This window comes from Pelodiscus sinensis, chromosome 3, assembly GCF_049634645.1.
Source record: "Pelodiscus sinensis isolate JC-2024 chromosome 3, ASM4963464v1, whole genome shotgun sequence".
In the NCBI taxonomy this organism is placed as follows: domain Eukaryota; kingdom Metazoa; phylum Chordata; order Testudines; family Trionychidae; genus Pelodiscus; species Pelodiscus sinensis.
Genome location: NC_134713.1, coordinates 78,786,606 through 78,811,794, shown reverse-complemented (window position 1 = coordinate 78,811,794; position 25,189 = coordinate 78,786,606). Strand labels below are relative to the sequence as shown.

Here is a 25,189-nt window from a genome sequence, read left to right as displayed (position 1 = left end):
CTTAGACATACACTACTGCAAGAAAGGGACTGATTAAGAAGAGAAGTTAGCTATCTACCAAAGAGCTTGCTCTGCCTTCATCAACATGCCTCTTTTCCCTTTCTTCACGCTCTTTATAATGACGTAAGTAAGGGCAGTTGGTACAAGAACTGGCTGAGCCAGAACAATTCTCAGTTGCTCAGGTATAACCAGAAAAAAGACTGTTTTGTGCCATCTCACAGAGAAGCTGACACCATAAGTTGTTTTATTGAATATTTATGTAACAGGTATGTTAGGTCATTGATACAATTATTTCAGATCATGCTTCTCTGGGGGCGGCGGGGATATTGTACAATCCACTAAAAAAAGAGAAAAAAACATGGAAATAACTCAATATTTGATGGAAACACAGTATAAACTCCTATGCTGTTAGGCTCTTTTCAGATTATGGGCCATGAAATTGTCTCATGCACTATGTGGCTGAAACTACAATATAAGGGATGGGATCTGTTCCAAAATTCAAACATGATAAAAAACAGTGTTACCAAAAATACTATTAGTAATAATCTTACAGATAGCATTTTCTACATCTGTATTATCTAAAACATAAATTATTGTAAAAATATTCTTGTGTGTAGTGGGTGTTGGAATGGAACTTTGATCCTATTAATTTCAAAACGAAAAGAAAAACTTTAAATCTGTGTGGTTTCCTTAAATTATGAGAAATATTGTCAAGACATGTTATCTAGCAGAGAAAGAAGTGGATAAATAAACAATGTAACATGGAAATAGGACCGATTGCTGCTCTACCTCTGTGAAGTATTAGAGTCTTTTGTGGCTTCCTACATTTTAGTGGTGTAAGATATAAAATTATTTCATAATGACTTTCAAGTTTATCAAATGTATGTTAGATATGTGCCATTGAATATTTGGCTTTTACTTTTATGTTTGATAATTTTCTCAATTTTGTATTTAGCTTTAAGAATTACAGAGCAAGTGTGTTATAAAGAGGCTAGGTGGAATTTGATTTAAATTGTTAAGCATGTGTAAAACATCAGTTTCACCTGATACACAGAAATAGACAAACAAAATCCATTGATAATAGTCAGCTAGTGCAGCCTCCCCTGCGTATTCTGCCTCGCACCAGGGATCCAATGTCTCTGTCTGCACAGGGAGCCCTCTGCAGCGCTGTTGTCATTTGCCTTCATTCACCGCCTGGCTAGCAGTAAGGCCAGTCTCTGGCAACACACCATTCAGCAGTGGTATGGCCAGAGGCTGGTTCCTCTCGTTGCAGCCAGCACTACAACATACTTGGCCTGACTTATCACAGACCCCTTGACTACATGAGGAGCCCCCTCTTATCTCTCAGTGCTACCCTTACCCGTAGCTTATCTCCCACCCCTTATTTTCCCACCATTGTGAACATTCAAATAGATAATATGAGGGAAGATGCTTAAAGCCCACAGTTTTACACAACGGAGAACATTAAAATAGATCTAACAGTTGAAAAATAATGCTTAAAAATAAAAATCAGTATCTGTCAAAACAATAAAACCATTAATTCTTGCCAAGCCGAGTTATAAAGAAGTAAAATTGGAAGTTCAAAATCTTTATACATAATGAGAGAGAAAAAGAGAGAACATACTTAAGATTTTTAAATAGGCTTATTAAAGGTGTTTTTATATATAATATATTGATAAAACTTCACTAAAACAGATTGGTAGGTTTTATTAAGTTAACTTATGTGCCTTACCAAAGGGTATGAGCAGAAAAAATAATGTAACTGTTGTGTACAGCTAAGGCTCTGTAATAGAACAGCTGACAGACATAAATGTGCTTATCAGGTTATCATGTTGCAGGACAGTGTTGGGAATTAAGGCATATTCAGTTCTGAATCTATTCTGGTAACATGTAACAACTCAGCATAAGCAGTCTTGCACATGCTTCTTAAGAAATTGTAGCGTACTCATGGTTAGCATTGAGTACGTGTAAAAGAGACATAGACTGATCATATTTGTGAAAACAACAGAAAATGAAAGTAACTACAGAGCTGAAAACAACCTGTTTGAGTTAGCACAAAACTTGTGCTGAAAGGGTGGTAAATCAATAGGAAAACAAGAAGTCAATACATATGCATAAGAAAAAATAACATAAATTATAAATAGTCATGATAAGCAGAGCCTTTCTTGAGGCTCACACTCAGACAGCTTCAAAGGAGGCCTTTCCCCCCTTTTAGGTTTTGGTAAGTCTTTGTGGATGGTGGAGGCTTATCAGATCCTTCCAAAGCACAGCAGCTTTCTTCCTGATTGCTGCCCCTTCCTGTGACCATTTCCTTTTTCACCTTTCTTCATCCTGCTGGCTCTGGCTCTGGCTCTGCACTGTAGGGTTGCCAGGTGTCCAGTATTCACCTGGACAGTCCAGAATTTTCACCTCCTGTCCGGTAAAAAAAATTCAGAGAATGCCGGACACCTAAAATGTCCGGTATTTTCTGATTCCCCCCCCCCCCCCCCCCCCCCAGCCAGGAGGCGAAAATGTTGGGCACCTGGCAACCCTACAAACACTCAGCGCTCAGCCTGTCCCGCCCCCCCACCCCCGGCTCCCAACACCCCCAGCTCTCCTTCCCCCCCGACCCCAGCCCCCATGCTTACCTGGTTCCGCAAGGCTGCTGACCAAGGGGAAGCCTGGGTCTTAGTGCTCAACCTCTCCCCTGTTCCTATCCCTGCACTCACTCTTAAAGGGGACATGCTGTTTTAATGCTGTTTTATTTTAATTTTTTTTGCTCAACAATTCCTCCCACCCTTTTTTTCCCCTTCAACAGAATTTTTCTCCAGTGTTTTTTTTTTGGGGGGGGAGGGGAGGTGTTCGGTATTTTTGTTTCAACCATCTGGCAACCCTACTCTGCAGGTGTGTTTATTTGGTAATGACTAAGCCCGGAAGTGTTCATTAGCTCAAGCCCACCAAGGGGGGGAGGGGGCAGGAGGAGGAAGGGGGCAACTGCACCGGGTCCTAGCAATTCAAAAGGGCCTGTGGCTCCTGGCTGCCACCACTGTTACTGCAGCAGTGGCCGGATCCCCTGGCCCTTTAAATTACTGCTGGAGCATCACTCAGCACACTCTGGGCAGTGCTAAAGGCTGGCTGGGGGGGGAGGTGTGGCACACTCTGGGTGGTGCTGAGGGTTGGCTGCCCCCACCCCATCCTTTGTGCCCAAAATCCTGCCCCTTCGAGGAGCACAGAGCTCCCCCCATGTTGCCTAAGGGCCCCGGCAAGTTTGTCAGCCCCCCTGCAATTAGCTTTCTCCTGTTTGGGACGGAGGTGTGGCTTATCACACCCAGCCTAACAAAGGGAAGTTAAAGTTGTATACTGACTGGTCCTGGAAGTGTATATGGTGTGGATCCAATGAGCTTCCCATGTGTAAGTAACTGATCAGTGCATACTAGTGGTTTTCCTTAGTAAAGACTTGTTACCAAGATCTACTGAGAGATGATTCTGCATAATTTGAGTGGTCTGTTACAATAACTGTGCTATCAATTATAAAATCAATTGATATATTTGTTTAAGGTAAAGATGGCTTCATGTAATGAATGAAAAAACTTGAAAATATAAAGTATAATTAAAGGCAAGGGTGTCCATTAACTTTGTGAAAGGAAAGTTTGTCCAGTAATCAAACTGCGGATTACTGTGTAATGCTCCTGAGGTACCAGTCAGTGACCTCAACTGCCCTTTCATCATTCTTTGTAGTATCCACAGACTTGACACACGTTTGCTGAAGAATGTATATATTAGTATTGACAAAAAATTGTTCAAATAAGAAGAGAAGTCTGAAGGAAGGAGTCCATTGTGCCTGCTGCTGTGTTAGCTTAAACTATGGAGTTGTGCAGCCAGTACTTTCTGGTCAGCTACCAAGAGTCTTGAATGCTGCCATCTCTTAATGCACGTGATCCAACTGAATCCCCAGGGCCTTGTCACAGCCATATACTGAAATACTCACACACACAAAGCTCCCATTGATTTCATTGATCAAAGGCACCTCAGTAGGCCTTCTAGTTCAGTTCCCTGCACTCATAGCAGGACTAAATAATAACTAAACCATCCCTGACATGCATTTGTCTAACTTGTTAAACACCTCCAAAGACGGAGATGCCATATCTTCTCTAGGCAATTTGTTTCAGTGCTTAACTATGCTGATAGGAAGTTTTTCATAATGTCAAACTTTAACCTGCAATTTATGTTCTTGTTTTAGCCCTAGACATCAAGGAGAACATTTTTTCACCATTCTCCTTGTAGCAACCTCTCTGTACCTGACACGTGTTACCACGTCCGCCTTAAGGTGTGTCTACACTGTGCATTTTACAGTGGCACAGCTATGTCGTCATAGCAGTGTGCTGGAAGGTATGTCATGTATAACCAATCTTTGTCAGCCGGAGGGAGTTACTCTGCCACCAAAATAAAAGCACCCTCAATGAGGGGTGGGTGGCAGCTTTGTCCTCAGAAGAGTGTCTTTCTCTGATAAAGCATTGTCCACACCATGCTTTTTATCGGTGAAACATTTGTCAATTGGGGTGTAGTTTTTTTCACATCCCTGATGAACAAAATTGTACTGATGAAAGTGCAGTGTACACATAGCTTCAGTCTTCTCCAGATTAAGCAAAACCAATTTTTTTCAATCAATGTGCTTCGGTCATTTTTCCTAGACCTTTAATAATTTTTGTTGCTTTCCTCTGGACTTTCTCTAGCTTGTCCACATCTTTGCTGAAATGTGTCACCCAGAACTGGACACATTACTCCTGTTGAGGCCTTATCAGTGCTAATCTGCTTTTCTCTTTCAAAACCAGTCCATCGTAATGAGTGGTAGATGACTTAGGGTCTACAGTGGCCTAGCACATTGACAATACAGTGTCAGAGTTCAAGACAACTGCACTTGTACTTCCACCTTGAGATCCAACAAAGGCATCCACTGTAGTGTTCTGGTTCCTCAGCCATCACCTCTCTTGGGTGGAGACCTGTGTCTTTCTCTCTCCTGAAAGGGTTTTTCCAGGATGCATAGTTCCCTGCCTATCCTGTGAGTTCCCTTGTAGGTCAGACTGCCTAAACAAGCCTGTTTTGCTTTCTCCTAAAAGGCTATAAACAATGTAAATGCCAATAGTTACAAGTTTCCACAAACCTCTTTCTAAACAAACATGCGTGTTCTTAAGATGAAAACATTACAGGGAGAACATTTTAAAAACAATAAAATAACCTACACGCATGCTATTAAGCTTACCAATGAGTATTATCCCAACCATTCAACTCTAAAAGGGATTCAGATGGAGGATCAGTGCTTCAAAACTTTTAAGCAGGAGTAGGAAACCTTTTTGGGGTCAGAGCCCCAAGGGCAAGATCAAGGCAAGCTGTGGACCATAGGTTCCCCTTCCCTGCTTTTAAGGATGGTAATTTTGGGTCCCCCTTAGGCAGAAAGTCGTGTTTTCTGGATCAGAAGGAAGGCCCTGAATCAGTTTAAAGTGAGGCTGTTTTTCCAGAAGTCCTTTCTTTGTCTGTTGCTCTCTGTAAAGTGCAATTTGGACTAGTATTTCTGAGGCTGCAGGCCCACCGACAGAGCCAGGGGAGGGCAAAGGATGTAGGGGAGAAACTCTGGTGCTTACCAATTTGGGTACGCCATATTTGAATGTCCAAACATCAACCTGGACTCCATCTTAGCTGCTCTCCTCCTTCCTCTCCACTTTTTTTAATAGGAAAATAGACAGATGCAGGACTTAGGTTCTGCCAAGCAACAACAGTTTATTTAAGGGCTGCCTCACCAGTTCCCAGGGGCTGCCCTTCTGAGTGCCAGAGTCTAGAGCTGCTTAGAGGTGCATGCCAGCACCATGCACATAGGTCTGGTTGCAGGAGAGTGAGCTTACCATCACACAAGGGGTAAGTTACCAGCTACCATCCCTCCTGAAGAAATACACCTATGATGATGCAGGGAGAGTTGGCCAACCATCACCGAAAGCTAACATCACCTTATTACTCCTGGAGATTGAGGGTCCCTGAGCTGCAGGACATAGTAGAGATTTCCTAATCCTCCATTCTCTTATCTGGATCCCATCCTGGGGGAGGAAACTCACCTGTGTCACAGTCAGCACACCACTTCTTCATACTTGCCTTTAGTGTGGGGGTCCTTGTTACACGTAGGTTCTTAATCTTTTGGTTTAGGGTCAATCTTTCATTTACCTTGTTTGGAACTGCTGAATAAATACCGTTTGTTTGCGTCCACATTCTAGTTGGTTTTATTTCTCCTAAGGGGCTGAAACAAATCCCCATAATAGAAGTGAATAGGAGGACATTTCTTTAGGCTGGTTCCCTTTGGGTCAGATATATCAGTCAACCCCCCAGCTCCACCCCTTCTGCCTGAGACTCTGTCCTTTCAGGGAGCTTGAAGCCGGGGTCCCCTCCACCTTGCCTCTCTGGAGGTGTTACAAGCTGAGTAAATTTGCCTATCACACTCCATTGTTCTTAATTTCTGGAGGGATTTGGACAGTCTTTCCCATAGAATTACATACAATCATTGGCCCACAATGATACAGAAGCTTTATACAGTGTGATCTCTTAAAAGTACTGCAAGAAATTGCCAAATCGGTCACACATAATATGATTCATCATTGGGAGTGAGAACTTCAGATCTTCTTAATTAATCGGTTAGCAAGTTAATGATCCAAGGTTGATTTGCTTGCTTCTTATCACAAAACTTATGCCAGGTTGTTTCATGAGCTATGAGTACAGCATCAGTAGTTGACTCTTCACCCAGTCTTGATAAGTTTTTTTTTATAACATTTATCTGCAACCCACTTCATCAACATATTCATGATTTTCCCCCATGTTACATTTCACTGGGACATTGTGTATTTTAAATCACCTTTTGACAGAGCACTAGTCAGTAGGACAGGCTGCTGTTGATGCACTAGAGATAAGTACATGTTGTATACGGTTAGACACCTAGCACTTCACTTTGGCAATACAAAATAAAAGATCTTCATTAATATAGACTTTTATACAAGGCCCTTTTAAGGATTTCTGATTGAGCTCTGACTAATTTTGGGCTTTCTCAGGTAGAAAATAAGAAGACAGTAGTTCTGGAGCAGGTCTGTTTTGTTTGTGCCAGAACGTTTCCTGACAAATATATTTAACAATCTAATGTTAATTATTCCTAGTATTGACCAAATGTTTATGTAAAACGTTTATTTAATTGCTTTACGTACAAGTGCTTACTATCCTGTTAGCTTAACATTTCACTTCTTCTGTAGAAAGGGACAGAATTATTTTTCCAGGAATTCAATGTTTTTCAGTGGAATTCACTTTGCAGGGCAGGAAGACCCAGTAGGTGGAAATTTTAAGACTCCAGGATTGCACACAACTACTTGCATTAGTAATGTAAAAAGAGAAAATGACATTCAGCAGTCTTACCTTTGGATCATTTTATAAAATAAGGGGCCAGTTTTAAAATCTATACTGTGTGTTCTTTTTTTAGAGTAGTATGGGCTTGTAACAGTATTTTTTATAGGTGGTCTGTGAAAAGATTTGAAGATGGTAAAAATAAATAAAAATCACTATGACTATAGATTAATTAACAAAGTTTCATGTTTTTTCACTAAAAGCAAATTCTCAAGCGTTCCTTTGGGTTCTTCTAAGTGCATAACACAAAATGGTAAATGCACACTGCTTTTCTAAGAAATATTAAATAAATTAAATACTTTGTGGCAGCAGATGCCAACTCATGCCAAGACTCTCAGGCCCCACTGAAGATTGACAAATGCATTGACTGCATATTTGCCTTATTAAAATATAGGGGCTTTTCTACACTATGGAGAAGATCGATGCTACCCCAGTCAATCTGGGGTTCGAATTAGTGGGTCTAATGACTCAATCAGTGCTGGCATTGATGAGGAGTAAGGGAAGTTGATGGGAGCATGTGCTCCCATTGACCTCCTGCTGTGTGGATGGTGCCAAAATGCAAAGTAATTAACATAATTGGAGTTAGAATCATAGAACACTAGAACTCTATCTGATAGAGGCGGTGGAGTGGGGGTGGGGGAATCGACTAGTTGACTAGTCTTTAACATCCTTACTGTAAATAGGATGAAATTCAGTAACAACAAATGCAAAGTGCCGCACTTAGAAAGGAGTAATCAACTGCACAAATACAAAATGGGAAATGACTGCATAGCAAGAAGTAATGAAGAAAAGGATGTGGGGATAACAGTGGATCTCAAACTAAATAGGAATCAACAGTATAATACCATTTGAAAAAAGCCAAACCATTCTGGCTTATGTTAGTAGGAAAGTCGTAAGCAAGACTACAGGAAGTTTATTCTTCTTTTTTACTCATCACTTATGAGGCCTCAGCTGGACTACTGTGCCCAGTTCTGGGTTCCATACTTTGGGAAAGATGTGGATAAATTGAAGCAAGGGGAGACTGGAGAAGAAGGATGCGGGGGAGAGGCATCAGCCATGTGACTACCCCCCATGTGATTCCTCCCTGAACCACCCCGGGGGTGGGCTGGCATAACGCCCCCTTTATTCCATCATCTCTTCTCCCAAGCTCCCTCCCCCATTGACATGGCCCAGAGAACAACCGGGGGGATCTGGCATCCTCAGCAGGGGGCTGGCTTTCCTGCACTCACTGATGGCAAGGGGAAGGAAGCAGAGTAATGCAGCTGTTCTCTTTGACTGCTGACCACATAGCTCAACTTCCCACTGGTTAATGCAGGAGGCAGTCCTACCCCTTCCCTGATTGATGCGTGGGCAACCAGGGAGTGGGGCTGCATTGGGAAAAAATGAGCTTGTTTAGTTTGGTGAATAGAAGACTGAGCTAACTGTCTTCAAGTACATAGAAGGTTGTGTTGAAAAGGAGGAGAAATTGTTCTCTTTAACCACCAGGGTAGGATAACAAGTAATGGCTTTGTACCAGCATAAAGATGCTTTTGCTGATAATTGGGAAGGGAGGGGGGGTTGGGAGGGGAAGTTTGCACCTTTTTTTGCTGATGTAAAGCTATATCTACACTAGGAGGGTTTTGCCATAAGTATAATGTTGTGTAGAATAGGTGTGAATGACAACAATATGTTACCTGTTGTATTTTGAGGTGCATGTCTGTGTCCTGCAGATCCTAGCATTGCAATATGGATTTTTTTCTGGCTAGTTTATTACCTAAGGATTTGTTATTAGAAGGGTTATTGCAAATTGGGCAAAAATTTGTCCTCTAATCTACTGCCTTTGCTCAGCCATTTTTCTTTTAAAATTACATTGTGTGTCCATCCACGCACGCAGAAATGAGTATGTAACTATTTTTTGACAGAAGAGAGTGTGACATCTGATATTTCTTGCTAATGGAGGACTTTATTTGTGTGGCACTCTGCTAACGTTTGGTCTCTTGTGGGGTTTAATTTAGAAGAACCACTACAGAAGAAACTCTGAGATCTAATTATGACTCATTATAAATACAAATATTAATAGATTGATAATAGGAACTAAATAAATTTGGTGGTCTTTTTCTTTTGTCAGAGGAAAACTCTTGGGCATCTTTTCCTAGAATTTCTTTTTCTCATTACAGATTTCAAGCATGTATCTATTTTGCATCTGCCTTTCAAGCTATCTCATGTGGCATCCATTACTTGGCTTCCGTATTCATGGCTGTTACTCCTAAATTTGTATGCGGTGTCCCTGGAAACGTGACTAGTGTACTGTTAGATAATTCCTCTAGTTCAAGAATTGAGGATATTTGGACAATGTGGACATCAACAAAAAATTATATTGTGGTCCAGCTGGAAAATGGAGAAATTTGGGAACTTGATCAGTGCAGCAGATCCAAGCGGGAAGGCAGTTTGTATTTTTCATATGAATATAGTGGCAACAAGTCTGTTTTTGCTTGCTCTGATGGATATATCTATGATCACACAAAATGGAAGAGCACCATTGTTACAGAATGGGATTTGGTCTGTCAGCGGGAATGGCTTGCAAAATTAACACAACCCACATTCATGCTTGGAGTTTTGTTTGGAGCAGTGATTTTTGGTGATATGGCTGACAGGTACAGTGTCATCCTCTTAATAATGTAGCATTAACAGTATATATGTGTCTAAATGCTTTGCTCTTCTCTTTTATATTAATTTAAAAGTGGTTCAATCTAATGCTGTTTTATTAATGTGTTCTTCAACAGAGCTTATATTTATCTTTCTCTGATAAAGATGATTTGTGTTCTATTCGAAAACTTAAACTATTGATAGAACATTTTTTTTAAATGTTCTACTTCATATCAAATGCAGGCCTTGATACATGGTTTGAACCTTGTACCTAAACAAGCTTCTTCCATGATAATAGTTCTACCCTACCTGTTTTCCTCATCTTATAATAAAAAAAGAGAAATATGTATGATGGTTATGATGAATAAGCTATACTGTAAGGTTAAAAATAATATATTTAAAAAACCCGAACTTCATGACTTCTGTCATTACTATTAGTTTATGGGACTAATGCAAGGATTTTTGGAATTGAATCATGTCTGTATTACTAAAACTAAAGATCTGTATTTTTTAGCATTAGTGGATTATTGGTTTACTTTTTTTTTTCAGTTTTATATGAACAAAGAAATTAGACCAATCAGTTTCACTTTTGTTGGTTAGTTTTTTCTTCCCCCAGCCATAGTATAATGCTGAAATGTTTCATGTGTGAACACATTATGGAAATGCATAAAGATCTTATTTTTTCAGATGGATTTTATAAAAGTATGGAATTAGTTCTCTTAATCTAAGGTTTTGTAAAACTTTCTTTAGTACAAAACCTGAATTTAGAGCCTAAATTGAACAGACAGTGTTCCTTTAAATCAGTTACAATATTTTCAGTTGATATGTATGCACAGATAACGACATTATAGACACAATTCTCTGTTGGATTAGCTCAAATTCTAGACATCCATTTAAGAGAATAAACATATTGTAATGTATTCTATGGAGTCATAATGAAAAGTTTTACAGCTGAAAGTTATTATCTGACAGCTTTTGGCTGATGGGAAATCAGTCCAGTTTCCAGTGAACAGATGTTCCCATCACAAGAATGACCACAGCTGGCACTAATTAGCATCTCTGCTGAGAACCTTGAAAGAGATTAAGGATTGAATGGGCATGAAGACAACTACAGTACTTGCTTCTAGAGCCTGGTCTATGGTACACAGGTTGACATAAGGCAGCTTACATCTACCTAATTATAAGTCAGCGCACACAAGATAGCCTTGTCCTGCCAATGTAAGTGCCTTACTAATTGACATCATAATGCCAGCTCCATGAGAGGGGCACGGCTTCTATGGTGTAGTTAGAGTGATACATGGTCTGTGCAGACATTGCAATGCTTACATCAGCTGTTAGCAGGCTTATCAGTTTCAAGGCTCCATGCTGGAGCAGTGACATTGACAAAAAAACTGTGCAGTTGGAGCCTGGCTACCTCTCATTTCATGGCTGTGCCTGCCTGGCTCCTCATATGGGCTAAGAGTGGAGAGCTGAGCCAAACTCAGATCTCCGGGTCCTTGCCAGTGTTTCCTCTAAGATGCGTGGTAGCATAGCCCTGCAGCTGCTTAATGAACCCTACCCAGCCAGGGGCTCAGGACTTGTGCATGGGGCTGCCTGGCAGGGGGAGAGGTACTTCTTCCTCAGCAACAGCTGCAGCTCCCTGCTGAGGACAGAGCAGTGAGTCTCTCTGAATCTGCAGTGCACTTCCCCCTGCCAGGCAGCTCCATGTGCAAGTTCTGAACCCCTGGCTGGGCTGGCCTCATTAAGCAGCTGCGGGTTTGTGGTGCCGCACAGCTTAAAGGAAACACTTGTCTCAGCTCCCCACACTGCCTCTCTTCAGTCAGTGGAATGACACACGCCACCAACAGGAGAGTACAGTTGGCATGATCCACCACAGTAATTACTGCAGTGGCTGTAAATTGACCTAATATAGGTCACCTTAAGTCTTATGTAGACATGGCCTACGTCAGGGTTGAATAACATTAGCAGGGCATTGTAGGGAAATTTGCCGTGCAGGTATCTGGGCTATATCTGTTTTGTAAGACTTCACATTGCAGTATTGTTTTAGTGTGGTACGAAATTCATGTACAAATAAACAACCCAAACCCAAGTCTCCAAAAGCAACTGCTGCTGAAGATAGAAATAATATGTCTCTAAGTCTACATCATCAGAGAATAAAAATGAAACTGGGCCTGTTTCTTACCTAATCAACACCTGAAACCTACTCTATATAAGGAATTTTGCTAAACCAAATAGAACAGAGATAAATATAAATAGATTGTATTTCTGCTAGAATTTGTTTTCTCTTCAGATCAATTATTGGTGTGGACTACTTCTGGTAGGTCAACATATTTTCTACATGAGATGCTCTGAAAAGTGGAGGAACAAATTTAGGATTTCTTTTGTGTTAAAGACCTTTGTTTCAGAATGGGGAAGAACACATAATTTAAGGCCTGGCTTGTAATATTTATAGTAATAAGCTAAAATTTTACATAATTTTATTTCCCTGTGAATGTATTTTCTGTAGGTACAAGTTGTATGCAGGTTTGTGCATACAACTGTGAAATCAGAGAACTTTGAAAAACTGTCTGATTGCCATATAGTAGATACCTTATTTTAATATAATTGGGAAGAATTAAGGTAGGAAAACCTTTCACTGGAGCCCAAGTTATATTGAAATTTCATGCTAACCTATGCTGGATCATGTTAAGTAGCTGTTACTTAAAATGAATATCCAAGAAAAAGAGAAGTAGAATGGATTGAATCTGTGTAAAATGGTGGATTACAGATGCAGAAGTGAAACTTAAAGCTGAATATGAAAACACAAAGTGCCCTTTTTAAAGAGACCTTTCTTCCAGACAGGGAGAATTGGATGGGGCTCCATTTCATCAGTTCTACTTTCAAACTAGCCCTAGTGATGGATATGGAAAAATAAGTTTCCTTCACGTAGGGTACGTCTACACTACAACGTTAATTTGAACTAACTTAGTTTGAATTAGTTAATTCGAACTAAGCTAATTTGAACTAACGCGTCTAGAACTAAAAACTAGTTCGAATTAGCGTTTTGCTAATTCGAACTAGCAAGTCCACATTGAGTGGACCCTGAACAGGGCTTAAGGATAGCCGGAAGCAGTGCCGGCAGGGCATCAGAGGAGGACTTAGAGCGTGGAGATGCTGTCTCAGGCTAGCCGAGGGCTGCGCTTAAAGGTCCCGACCCCCACCCTGGACAGACAGTTCTCAGGGGTGCCCCGCTTGCAAAGCAGTCCTGGCTTGGATTGCCCGGACTACCCACACTGGGCACATCACACCACTCGGCCATCAGCCCGGCTGCACTTGCCGCAGGCTGCCATCTGGGGAGAGGAGGGAATCGGGGGGCTGCAGGAGAGCTTCCACCCCTAGAAGCCCGCAGAGCCAGCCCAGTCCTCCCCATCGGGGGCTCGTACCCCATTCCTCCCTCACCTCCTTCCACTTACCCTTCCCTAGCCCCCCTTCTTATTGATGTACAAAATAAAGATAACGTTTCTTCCAACATTGACTCTGTCTTTATTGAACAAAACTGGGGGAGACTGGGAAAAGGAGGTGGGAGAGGGGAAGAGAAAGGCTGGGAGAGGGGAGGGCAACTAACATGATCAGGGGTTGGGAACAGGTCCCAGATGAAGAGAGGCTACAGAGACTGGGACTGTTCAGCTTAGAAAAGAGGAGACGGAGGGGGGACAGGATAGAGGTCTCTAAAAGCAGGGGTTGGGTGGAGAGGGTGCATTCAGAAAAGTTCTTCATGAGTTCCCATAAAGAAGGACTAGAGGACACCAAAGGAAAGGAATGGGTAGCAGGCTTGAAACTAGTAAGAGAAAGTTGTTGTTCTTGACAAAGCAAATAGTTAACCTGTGGAACTCCTTGCTGCAGAAGGCTGTGAAGGCTACAACTAGAACAGAGTTGAAAGGGAAGTGAGATCAAGTCATGGAGGCTGGGTCCATGGAGTAGTCTTAGCCAGGGGGTAGGAGTGGTGTCCCTGCCCAAAGTTCGTGGAAGGCTGGACAGGGATGGCACGAGACAAATGGCTTGATCACTGTCTTCGGTCCATCCCCTCCAGGGTCCCTAGGGTTGGCCACTGTCGGCAGACAGGCTACTGGGCTAGATGGACCTTTGGTCTGACCCAGGACGGCCATTGTAAGTTCAGGGTTCAGGGTCGGGGGTCTCAGTGGACCCCCTTGATTTTCATGCACACCTGCTCCTGGGTGGCCAGGCTGGCAGCTCTCCTGCCCTAGACGGCCACTTTCCTGTGCCTAGTGCGGAGATCGTGGATGAGGTCCACGATGTCCGCACTAGCCCAGGAAGGTGCCCGCCTCTTGCGGTCCAGGGCAAGCTCCCGGGAGCCGCCAGCCTGGTCCCGGGAAGAGGGGGTGGGCTGGGGGACATCGGGTGGGTGGCTCTGTGCCGTGCCAGGTGCAGGGTCTGCTGGCTGGGTGCTGGCAGGCTTACACCTGGCACGGGCACCGTAACCAGCCCGTGCCCCTTTAAGGGGTCCGGGGCCGGGAGGGGGGCATAGAGTTTCCCTGGTGTTGGCCAGAGTGGCCACCAGGGAAACCTGGGGAGGGCTAGCCTCCCACTAGTTCGAATTAAGGGGCTACACACCCCTTAATTCGAACTAGTAAGTTCGAACTAGGCTTAATCCTCGTAAAATGAGGTTTTCCTAGTTCGAACTAAGTGCTCCGCTAGTTCGATTCAAATTCGAACTAGCGGAGCACTAGTGTAGCGGCTATGAATGTTAGTTCGAACTAACATTGTAGTGTAGACATACCCGTAGAGAGCAATGTATCAAAGCTCAGAATCAAACCTGGGGCTACTATGGTAGTGCAGAGCCCTAAATACAGCACTAGTGATACTTCTCAGGTTTACTATCATTCTTACTGATAAGATTTCCCAAGTTTCAGTTTAGCTTTTTTGTGACGTGCCACTCCATTGTTCACTCTGTGTGTTTGTTCTACTACTTCCCTCACCTTGTGTGTGTCTTATCTATCTCCATTATAAGCTCTTTGAGGTAGGGATCCTCCACAGCTTTGTGTGTGTACCATGTTTAATATAATGGGGCCCAGATGTTGGTTGGTCCTCAGGAACTCTTATAATGAACATGATTAATAATACAAAATAATGATGATGTTTTTATTATAATGTACAGAGTGGGAAGACGGTACATAATGTGGTTCACAAGCACTGGTCAGTTTTTATTTGGCATTGCAGTGGCATTCACATTTGACTACTACAGCTTTGTGATCATACGTCTTCTCCTGGCTATGGTAAGTATTAGATGCTATTCTGAATTATTTTAAAATGCTGTTTCCTAATGTTCCTCATGAAAGCCCTCCATCATTTCTCCTTATTCCTTCCCTTCTCCAGTTTTTAAAAGCCCCACACTACTCACTTTCATAAAGGACGGAGAATCTGAACGCCGCTACTTCTTCACCCTTCAGTTCCCTTTCTCTTTGTTTTAACCAGAAATGGTGCATATGAAACAATATTTATTGCTTCCTTTGTTGGGGCTGATGATGCTTCTTTTAGCACCATCTCGCCCCCCAGCTAGTGAGGTGAAAGAGGAAGTTAGAGAGGCAAACTCTGGTTCTTGCATTACAGCTTGCATTGAACTGTTATTTATGCTGTATTACTAGAAACAGACTTTATTTGTAATAAATAAGGAAATCTGTAGTACTCATGGTTTTACCTCAGTTATGTTTGTTAGAATCATAGAGTTGGAAGAGACCTCAGGAGGTCATCGAGTCCAATCCCCTGCCCAAAGCAGACTAGCCCCAAATCATCCCAGCCAAGGCTTTGTCAAGCCGGGACTTAAAAACCTCTAGGGATGGAGATTCCACCACCTTCCTAGGTAACTCATTCCAGTACTTCACCACCCTCCTAGGGAAATAGTTTTTCCTAATATCCAACCTAGGAATATTTGCAGCTTGAGACCATTGAGCCTTGTTCTGTTGTCTGCCACTACTGAGACTGTTAATAGGGGATAGTTGCCCTTGTTTCTCATGTGCACTTTTTCTGTCTTTTTTTAAACTACATCTAAAATGCTGGATATATGTGGAAACAGATAAGCTTAAGAAGCTTACACTGTACTTATGTATTTCATTTTTTAGCAACCAGTTTTAAATTGCTACCCTTTATTCAGAGGTATAAGTTTTGTGGGCTTTGCTTTTAGAATGTTTTAACTACAGGCAGTCCCCGGGTTACGTACAAGATAGGGACTGTAGGTTTGTTCTTAAGTTGAATTTGTATGTAAGTCAGGACTGGTACATATTGTAGGGGAAACTCTAGCCAAACATTTCTCCAGAGCTCAGTTTTATTCTCCCACACCTCACTTCCCTCAGTCCTTTATTCTCAAGCTGAGGTGTCTGCTGAGAAAAGCCGCTCTGCGTCTCCCTGGTCTGGTGGGGGGGAGGGTGCTAGCTTCACGTCTCCCTGGTCTGCTGGGGGAAAGCAGCTAGTGCGGGGTTGCCTCACCCCGTTTGTAAGTAGGGATCCCATGTAAGTCGGATCCATGTAACCTGGGGACTGCCTGTAATGAGAAAGATGATGTGAGACAAATGAAAAAAAGTGGTTTAAAATAGTTTAGAAGTCAGAAAGGAAAATTCACCCAAGTAGAAAGCATCTCTTGTTCTGGCATGGCAAAGGGGTCCTTCACTCTAGAATTCACTTCCCTTCTTCGTCTGCCGGAGCTTACACTTATCACGAACGGGAATGCTGCAAAGCCCGTCGTTTCTCATGAGCCTTACCAGCCTCTTCAGTGCACAGTGATAAGGGCACATTTGTGCCTAGGCTTGCCAAGGCTGAATCCTGGCACTTCTAGGCTTAGCAGATCACAGCTCCAGTGCCTCTGAGTTTGCTGCATCAGTTATGAATGTAATAAAAAAAATTGCTTGAGCCCTGGCACTTCTTTCACCACAAATTAAGCACAGCCAATGATGTCAACAGAAGTCTTTCTAGTGATTTCACTGGGTGATGGATGAGATTTGAGGGAGGCTGAGGCAGTTTATAAATGGAAGAGCTAGAGATTAAGACACTAATCAAAGAAGCAGACTCTGCATGGACACACAACCCCGCTGAAGTCAGTGAAGCTCTGCAAAGGTCCACAGGGATCCACTTCCAGAACTGTGGCTTAAAAATCCCAATCTTACAACCACTAAAATCAATAGGAGCATTCTAATCACCTTCACTGTGTGCAGGATCAGGTCAAAAGGATAATTGAGAGGGTAAGAACAATGTATACATAGATAAAATTGCTTTTGTATGGGGATTTACTAATGGAGTTTTTATAGCTGGTGGCCTGATTAATCAAAATATTATATGGGAAGCATCTTTAGATTTTCTAATTGTTTGGTTTGAAATGTTTTCAGGTGCCTAATGCACTAGCTGTGTATCTGAGAAATAGAAATCAGAACATTCAGTAAAGAAACACTTTAATTCCCATGCTAGTAATTACAGCTTGTTAGTAGGGTTAGATTACTTGTAGGAGCCTATAAAAGTGTAAGGAGGGTTCTCTTTCAGCTTTGGAAATGATGACTTAACAGGATAATCTTCCCCAAGTATGGAAAATCATTATTTTCATTGTTTTGAAATATTCAGTTCTATTATATGCAGGTTATTAATAGCATGCTTAAAACTAAAGCCAATATTTTCAGAATAGCTATTGGGCTTTAGATGCTTCCATTTTTTGAGTGTACAGCTTGTGATAGCTTCAAGAGGCCTGCTTTTTAAAAGTTTTTAAAAAGGTATTTCCAGTTGGTCACCCATAAACAGAAATAAAAAAGCAAATTGAAAGAGCCAGACGAATACCTAGAAACCATCTACTTCAAGACAGACCCAAGAAAACCAACAATAGAACACCACTTGTCATCACCTACAACCCCCAACTTAAACCTGTCCAACACATTATCAATAAACTATAGCCTATATTGGAACAGGATACCATACTCAAAGAGGCTCTGGGAGACAGACCCATAGTCTCCTATAGACAACCACCTAACCTCAAGATGATTCTTACCAACCACCACAGGACATACCACACTAATACCAACCCTGGTACCTTCCCTTGCAACAAACCCCGTTGCCAGCTTTGTCCACATATTCATTCTGCTGATACCATTATTGGACCTAACCAAGTGAGTTATAAGATCAAGAACACATATTCCTGCGCATCCAGAAATATAATCTATGCTATCATGTGCCGAAAGTGTCCGTCTGCTATGTACATTGGACAAACATCTCAGACACTTCGCCAAAGGATTAATGCCCACAAAACAGATATCAGACAAGATCACAAAGAGAAAACAGTTTCTTGCCACTTTAACCAGAAAGGACACTCTCTAAATGACTTAGCCACCTGCATTGTGCTACAAAGACCTTTTACATCTGCACTTGAAAGGGAATCCTCTGAACTGTCATTAATGTTAAAATTCGACACTTGCCAACAAGGACTTAACAAGAATTTGAACTATCTCACCCATTACCAAGACAGTTTCCCCAATTATCACCTGTAATACCATTAACTCACAAACATCCCACTCTCCCTACCTTTAATATCATCAATTCACAGACACTTACCTTCCTTCCTCCTCCTCCCCCCCCCCCGCATCCCTCTTCTGTTCTGCAATGTGATTTGTCCTTTTCATATTTGTTCATTTTTTTAATTGTATCCTTTGGTATATATGGTTGTGACTACTTTCTTCCACTATTTGATCTGAGGAAGTGGGTCTGGCCCACGAAAGCTCATCATCTAATAAACCATCTTGTTAGTCTTTAAAGTGTTACATTGTCCTGCATTTTGCTTCACCCATAAACAGAGGTATCCAAAGTCACCAGCTACTTCTAAAATCAGTTTTACCTAATGTTGATTGTTTTTCTCAGGATTACTGTTTTACTCTCTGAGTGCATCATATTCCAGTACAGGGCAAGTTAGGGGGGCTCTCAGGATTTCCAACATAAACAAAATGGAAATATTGATCATTTATTTTTGGTGGTGTTACATAATGGAAATAGACATAAGCTTTTCTTTGTTTTTCTTCCTCAGGTTTCAAGTGGCTATCTGGTTGTGGTTTTTGTTTATGTGACAGAATATGTTGGCATTAAAGCTCGAACATGGGCATCCATGCACGTCCATGCTTTTTTTGCTGTGGGAGTCATGGCTGTGGCACTGGTGGGCTATTTGGTGCGGACCTGGTGGATCTATCAGATATTTCTTTCCATAACAACACTCCCCTTTGTCTTGTGCTGCTGGATGCTCCCAGAGACACCTTTCTGGCTACTGTCAGAGGGAAGATATGAAGAAGCACAAAAAGTAATTAATGTAATGGCGAGATGGAATAAAGTAAGCACTCCTTGTAAAATTTCTGAACTGTGTTCAGTCCAACAAGATGATCTAGTCAGTTGCAGAACGGGTGATAATGATATTTCTACAACGAAGAAGCACAGCATCTTAGATCTGTTTTATAACTGGCACATTGCAAGAAGGACCATTACAGTCTGGCTGATTTGGTTCACTGGGAGTTTAGGATATTATGTATTCTCCCTGAGTTCCGTCAATCTAGGAGGCAATGAATTTTTAAATCTATTTCTCATAGGTAAATATCTGATATATTTTATTCTGCTTATGACAGAACTAGAATTTATAATTTATAATTGTTTAAAGATCTGACCGCCCATTTTCTGACCGCCCATTTACACATGCCAATCACCAGCCCCATTTAAAAAGGCAGATTTTATTCTTGTCAACTTGAAATTTAGTTATTTGACAATAATAATTTTAGAGTAGGTATACTGTCCTTGACTTCTGCCAATTTTGTGCTTGTAAAACCACATCTTCCTATTTTAAAAATTGTTTCTCTCTGCTTGTTGTTCTGTGAAAAACCCACACAAATTGACTAACAGTCCAAGTGAAACTGTGAAATCGATGCAAAATTGATGCAAAGTAAACAAAATAGATAATTTAACTAATTTTTATCATAGTAACAGATAGTAATAGAATAGATAGTGTAACTGTTTTTTTATCACAGTAAGATTAGATTATATTGGCAACACTACTGAGTTAATAATGTTTAAGTTTGTGTTAGAAGTGGTTTTTTTAAGAGTAGGGGCAATTTTTATTTAATTTAATCTTTAGTGTTGCTGCAAATTCTCTCTTGACACAATAAAAGTGGTCAGTCCCTATAGGGCCTAATCTAGTCTATTTAAGATTATTGGAAAGATTTCCATTGACTTTGGTGACCTTTGGATCAAGCTCCAGTCCCGAAAAGGACATATGTACATGCTGGCTTCAAGCATATGAGTAATCACAATAAAGTCAATGTGACCATTCATTAGTGATGTTTAACTGGTTAACTGATGAAAGGGGGCAGGCAGGAGCTTTCTGTGGAGAGGGGCTGCTCTGGCTGGTCTGGAGTGCCCCTGTCTGTGGCAGGCCCTATGGGGCTGGGGCAGTCCCCTGCTCCCTCCCACACCGGTTAAATGGTTAACCTTTCAGATCCCTACTATTCATGTGCTAATAAGAACTTTGCAGGATTGGAGTATTAGTGAATTAATTTTAAGTTGCCATGTATTATTGCATGTTAGTAAATTGACTGTTGTGTTGAGAATAGGATGCTAATGTTAATAATATAACTAAGCTGTTATGATATAAACTGTTAAATAAATCACTGTGTTAGCAAACAGTGTTCAAAACTATTTTCCTTTTCTTCTTTGACCCACCTCACAGGGTCCAAGAACCTGGTCTTCAGCCTGAGCCTGAACTTCTGTACTGCAGTTAAACAGCCCTGTAGCCCGAGTCTGTTAGCTCATGGGTTTTAATTGCAAAGTAGCCATACCTGTATAAGCCAATCTCCCCATCATAAGTGGAGCTGCAACTGCCTTCTGCCTTACAGCCTAGTTCCTTGTACATTTCTTACTCTCCGCCACTGACATTTTTGCCACCAATGGGTTTGTCCCAAAACATTGTTGAAGTACATCTTCTACCTATATCATCTCTGTGACTTGTCTACCTTTAAAACCGGTTTGACCTTTAGATAAAATAAATGCTCATAAGAAGCAATTCAAAATTATTTATAAGGACATTTGCAGTCACATTATCATGGTTTAAAAACAGACATTTTCATAATGACAGGTGCTGTGGAGCTTCCTGCGTATGTCGTTGCTTGCATAGGGATGGACAAACTGGGAAGAAGAAACACATTGATTCCATTTCTTATAGCAAGTGCATTGATCTGTGCTTTCATTATGCTAATCCCTCAGGTTAGTCAGTTACCATTTAAAATGTACCTATATTAGTACTTTATTGTGTGGAATGTGAAATATGATAATGCAACATCTCTTTCTGAGATTAATTAAATGTAATGTAGAAGTGAAGCTGCAATTCTTTACAACAGATTTTCCACATTTCTGTTAAGAGTTCCACAGTAGCATTTTTAGCTCTTAATTAAACAAAGGGTTGGAAATAACTTGTTTAATAAACAAAACCACATATGGCCATTACTTATTGGTGGAACTAATCAGGAAAGTATATCAGGAAATTATTGTTCTGTGTTTACAGAAGGATCATAGTTTACTGTCTGAAGGAATGGCATTACATTTGGAATAGTGAAATTTTCTGGTGCTTTATATATTTGTATCTCTTTTAATAGGATTTCAGTATATTAACTGTCTTAGCAAATATGTCAGGAAAGTTTGCAATTGGCGTTGCATTTGGGCTCATTTACCTTTACACAGCAGAATTGTATCCAACAGTTATACGGTAAGAACTTTAAAATAATTTGCCATATGTTTTTCATTATTTTGATTCTTCTTGCCATTTGTTATGCTTTTAAGGGTCAAATCCTGCAGTCATTGAAGACAATGGCAATGCTTCAATGATTTCACTAATATAGGATTGGTCCTTTTTTTGGGGTTACAGAATTCTCTGGTTTTGGCTCTGCAATAAATGCATTTATTTTCTGTTGTGCTGTACATAGACTGGTCATGCTGATGTACTGCAAAAATGCTCAGTATTTTTAGCATCCTGTTCCCTTTTTCTGAAGTTTCATGGTCATTAAAATATGATTTATACTGAATGCTCAGTGTACTTTTTATTCTATTTATAGAAGCAGCTTAAGTTCACTATAAGATAAATGTAGATTATCATAACAGTGTTTTATAAGAATCTAAGCATTCCTAATTAATTGCTATATCTGCTGTCACTCTCACTGGGCCTTGCGCCTTTTTGTCTTATCTCCAGGTCACTTGCTGTAGGAAGTGGGAGCATGATGTGTCGTGTAGGGAGCATAGTTGCTCCTTTTTGTGTTTACCTGATGAGTGTATGGATCTTCATGCCACAGGTACATGTTTATTTTGATAGTAAAAAAATTATCTATTTTACTGAGATTTAAAGTTGAAGCGTGGCTATGTTTAAAAGGAAAGCGAGTGAAATATTTTCATTCTTATTTTAAAGATGTTTAAGATGTTTAGCTATATATTGTTAAGAATATAACTCTGAAATGAGAAGAGACCCTCTGAGGCTCTGAACTCTTCTGAACAGTTGATGTTACAGACATTTTAAAGAAGACAAACATATCTCGTATGCATTGAATACTGGTATAAAATTGTAACAATCCCCTGTACAAAGATGTACTGTATCATTCCTGTAATTTGGAGTGTGTCATTCTTTAATTGAAGTGTTGTGTTTAGTCAGGGTCTTGATTGAGTAACTTTGTTTTCTCATTGCTATCAATCTCCTTTTGAAGAAGCAGGATAGACTACCACAGATAATGATGAAAGGACCAAACATTAAACCCTGCTGATGAATACAGGGTCCTCCATCTCTATCAATTAATTGTAGCATAGATGCCATGTTAGTTCACATGAGATGAACTGGAGCACGCTCTATGGAGAACAAGCCTAGGAAACCTAAGGCCTCAGGAATTCATGTCAGAACTATGATCAAAACATCCTGCTGATAAGGAATGCAATAAAAAGAATGACAGATGCAGCCAAATTGTGGGGTAGTGAGATGAAGGAATGGCAGAGATGAGATAATAAGAGCATAGCCAGGTGAGAAACAACTCCAAGGGTGACTGCAGAAGAAAATGATGTTCTCATGATGCTCACTTGGACTCAGTCAACAAACATTGGATTCAAGAGATACAGTATCTTCTTTTTGTAGGTGGATGCAACCTAGTTCCATTTTGTGCTCCAACAGTCATCTGTAACTTTAATTGTCCTGTGAGAATAAAGAGAGTGAAGTTTCCTTGTAGAAGAAATTGGTCACTTCCTCAGCATTGCATGGATTTTTGGAGCTCATTTTGTCCAAAATATTTTTACTGTATAGTTATATTCATGCATACAAATTATTCCTTATTCTCTCAATGAAGTCAGTTATGAGTGCTGTTCATAAATTCTTGCTTTGTCAGATTAGTAAGTTTTGGTTCATATATATAAAAAACTTACATTGGGGAGTTAAACTGATAATGAGTTTATTTTATCTTTTAAAATACTTTTACTTTTTTGAAAAAAAAACCTTTACAATTCACCTTTAATATCATAGCTTGTGTGTTAATTACAGATGTAAAGAAGGTGAAAGTGTATTGGACTGAGTTTTCAACCCAATCTCTCTTCTTGTGTTTCTGTTTTTGCACACATACAGTTGGATTTCCCTATAAAGGTAGGGTAGTGTCCATTTGATTTTTTTTAAATATAAAATTTGCATTTGTAAATACTGAAGATTGGTTTGAGAGACTGTCTGAAAACTTGGCCCATTATGTAAGTAACCTATGACCAGTTGTTTGGAATTAATTTGTGATGATGAGGAAACAAAAGTAGGACTATATAAACACAGTTCCTAGAAAGCATTTATCACACCAAAAATTGAACTTAGAAAAGACATGAAAAAACAAGATGTGAGGAGTACAGTAATCCTTGGACAACAGTCTCCTTTGACTCTTCTTCCCTTCAGAATTGTACTTTTCATTAACAGTGATAAAGTTTATCTGTTCAGAACTCCTGCAGTTAAAACAGAGCTGGTGCTGAGTACAGGTATTAACAGAGCTCAAGTTTTAATACTTGAGAACAGTGTAAGTGGTACTTCAAATATTTAAAACACACCCATACATTTACACACCTGATTTACATTTATATTAAGGCTCTTTTACACCACAGTGGTAGTATAAAGATGCTGTAAGTGGGGGGTATTTATGCTGCAATAGTAACTGTAAAAATGTGTTTTCATAATAAATTCCTACCACCATGCATTTGTAAGTTTACTAAAAACTTTGCCATAAGGCTCAGGCTGAAGCTTGTCATGCAAGATCTCAGCTAACATGCACATTTTGGAGTAAAATTCCAACAAAATAGATTGCTTTTTAAAAGAGATTAACATACATAATATTGATATAATGTTTGTGCCCCACGTCCTTTATTTCATTAAGTTTTGAGTGTTACTCTTTTGCATCATAACTCATTTGTGATTTTGTCTCCCAGGAGCAATGCAAAACCATAGAAATTAATGACAGTAAATCTTGAAGTAATAATTTGCAGACCACAGTTGTCTTGTTCATGCCACACATTTTAGAGAATTTGTGGGTTTAAATTTGAAATGAAGATCCCCAATTCAGTAGAGCAGTTAAGCATGTGCTCTAGGGCCATGAACATTAAGAGAACTTAGTCATGTGCATAAATACTTCTGATAAATAATAGATTGCATTCCATATTTATGATAAAAATTTAAGGCATATAATATGTAGACATCACCTATTCCTGTTTTATATGAATAATAACAGCTCTCAAAAAGGTTTAAAACATGTATTAATGAATAAGCAAAAGGCCAAATTGTACACCAAAACCCTCCTTGCTACCTTTCAGTCTCTCTGATTTAAATCAGCACTAGATGTTGCCCCCACACAAAGACAATTTTGAACAAATAACAGTAACTTACATATTTATGCAGCTTTGCACTTAACATTCAGATACATTTAAAAGTCCGTTCATTAATCAAATATCATCCAAATTATTTTACTATTATATTCTTTCTAAGAAATACCTCAAAATACTTTAGAGAGAGAGATAGAGGAAGAAAATACTTTACAACTCTGGGTATCCGAGCTTTTATATCAATAGAGGAAATTGACACATGAGGATGAACTAGAGTAAACAGCAGAAGGCA

At 40.3% G+C, this 25,189-nt stretch overlaps 1 protein-coding gene across 3 annotated transcripts in view; it reads left to right on the top strand.

Annotated features, from left to right (window-relative positions):
- Positions 1-25,189, top strand: part of SLC22A16 (solute carrier family 22 member 16) — a 50,150-nt gene that overhangs the window by 15,198 nt on the left and 9,763 nt on the right. For 2 of the 3 annotated variants that reach the window (XM_075923101.1, XM_075923099.1), the window contains exons 2-7: positions 9,564-10,040; positions 15,188-15,305; positions 19,079-19,628; positions 21,164-21,291; positions 21,681-21,790; positions 22,271-22,370. In XM_075923101.1, coding sequence (XP_075779216.1) covers positions 9,640-10,040; positions 15,188-15,305; positions 19,079-19,628; positions 21,164-21,291; positions 21,681-21,790; positions 22,271-22,370 — 1,407 coding nt within the window. In that variant the 5' untranslated portion in view covers positions 9,564-9,639. The remainder of the gene's footprint in view (positions 1-9,563; positions 10,041-15,187; positions 15,306-19,078; positions 19,629-21,163; positions 21,292-21,680; positions 21,791-22,270; positions 22,371-25,189) is intronic. The other variant, XM_075923100.1, reaches the window with a different exon arrangement.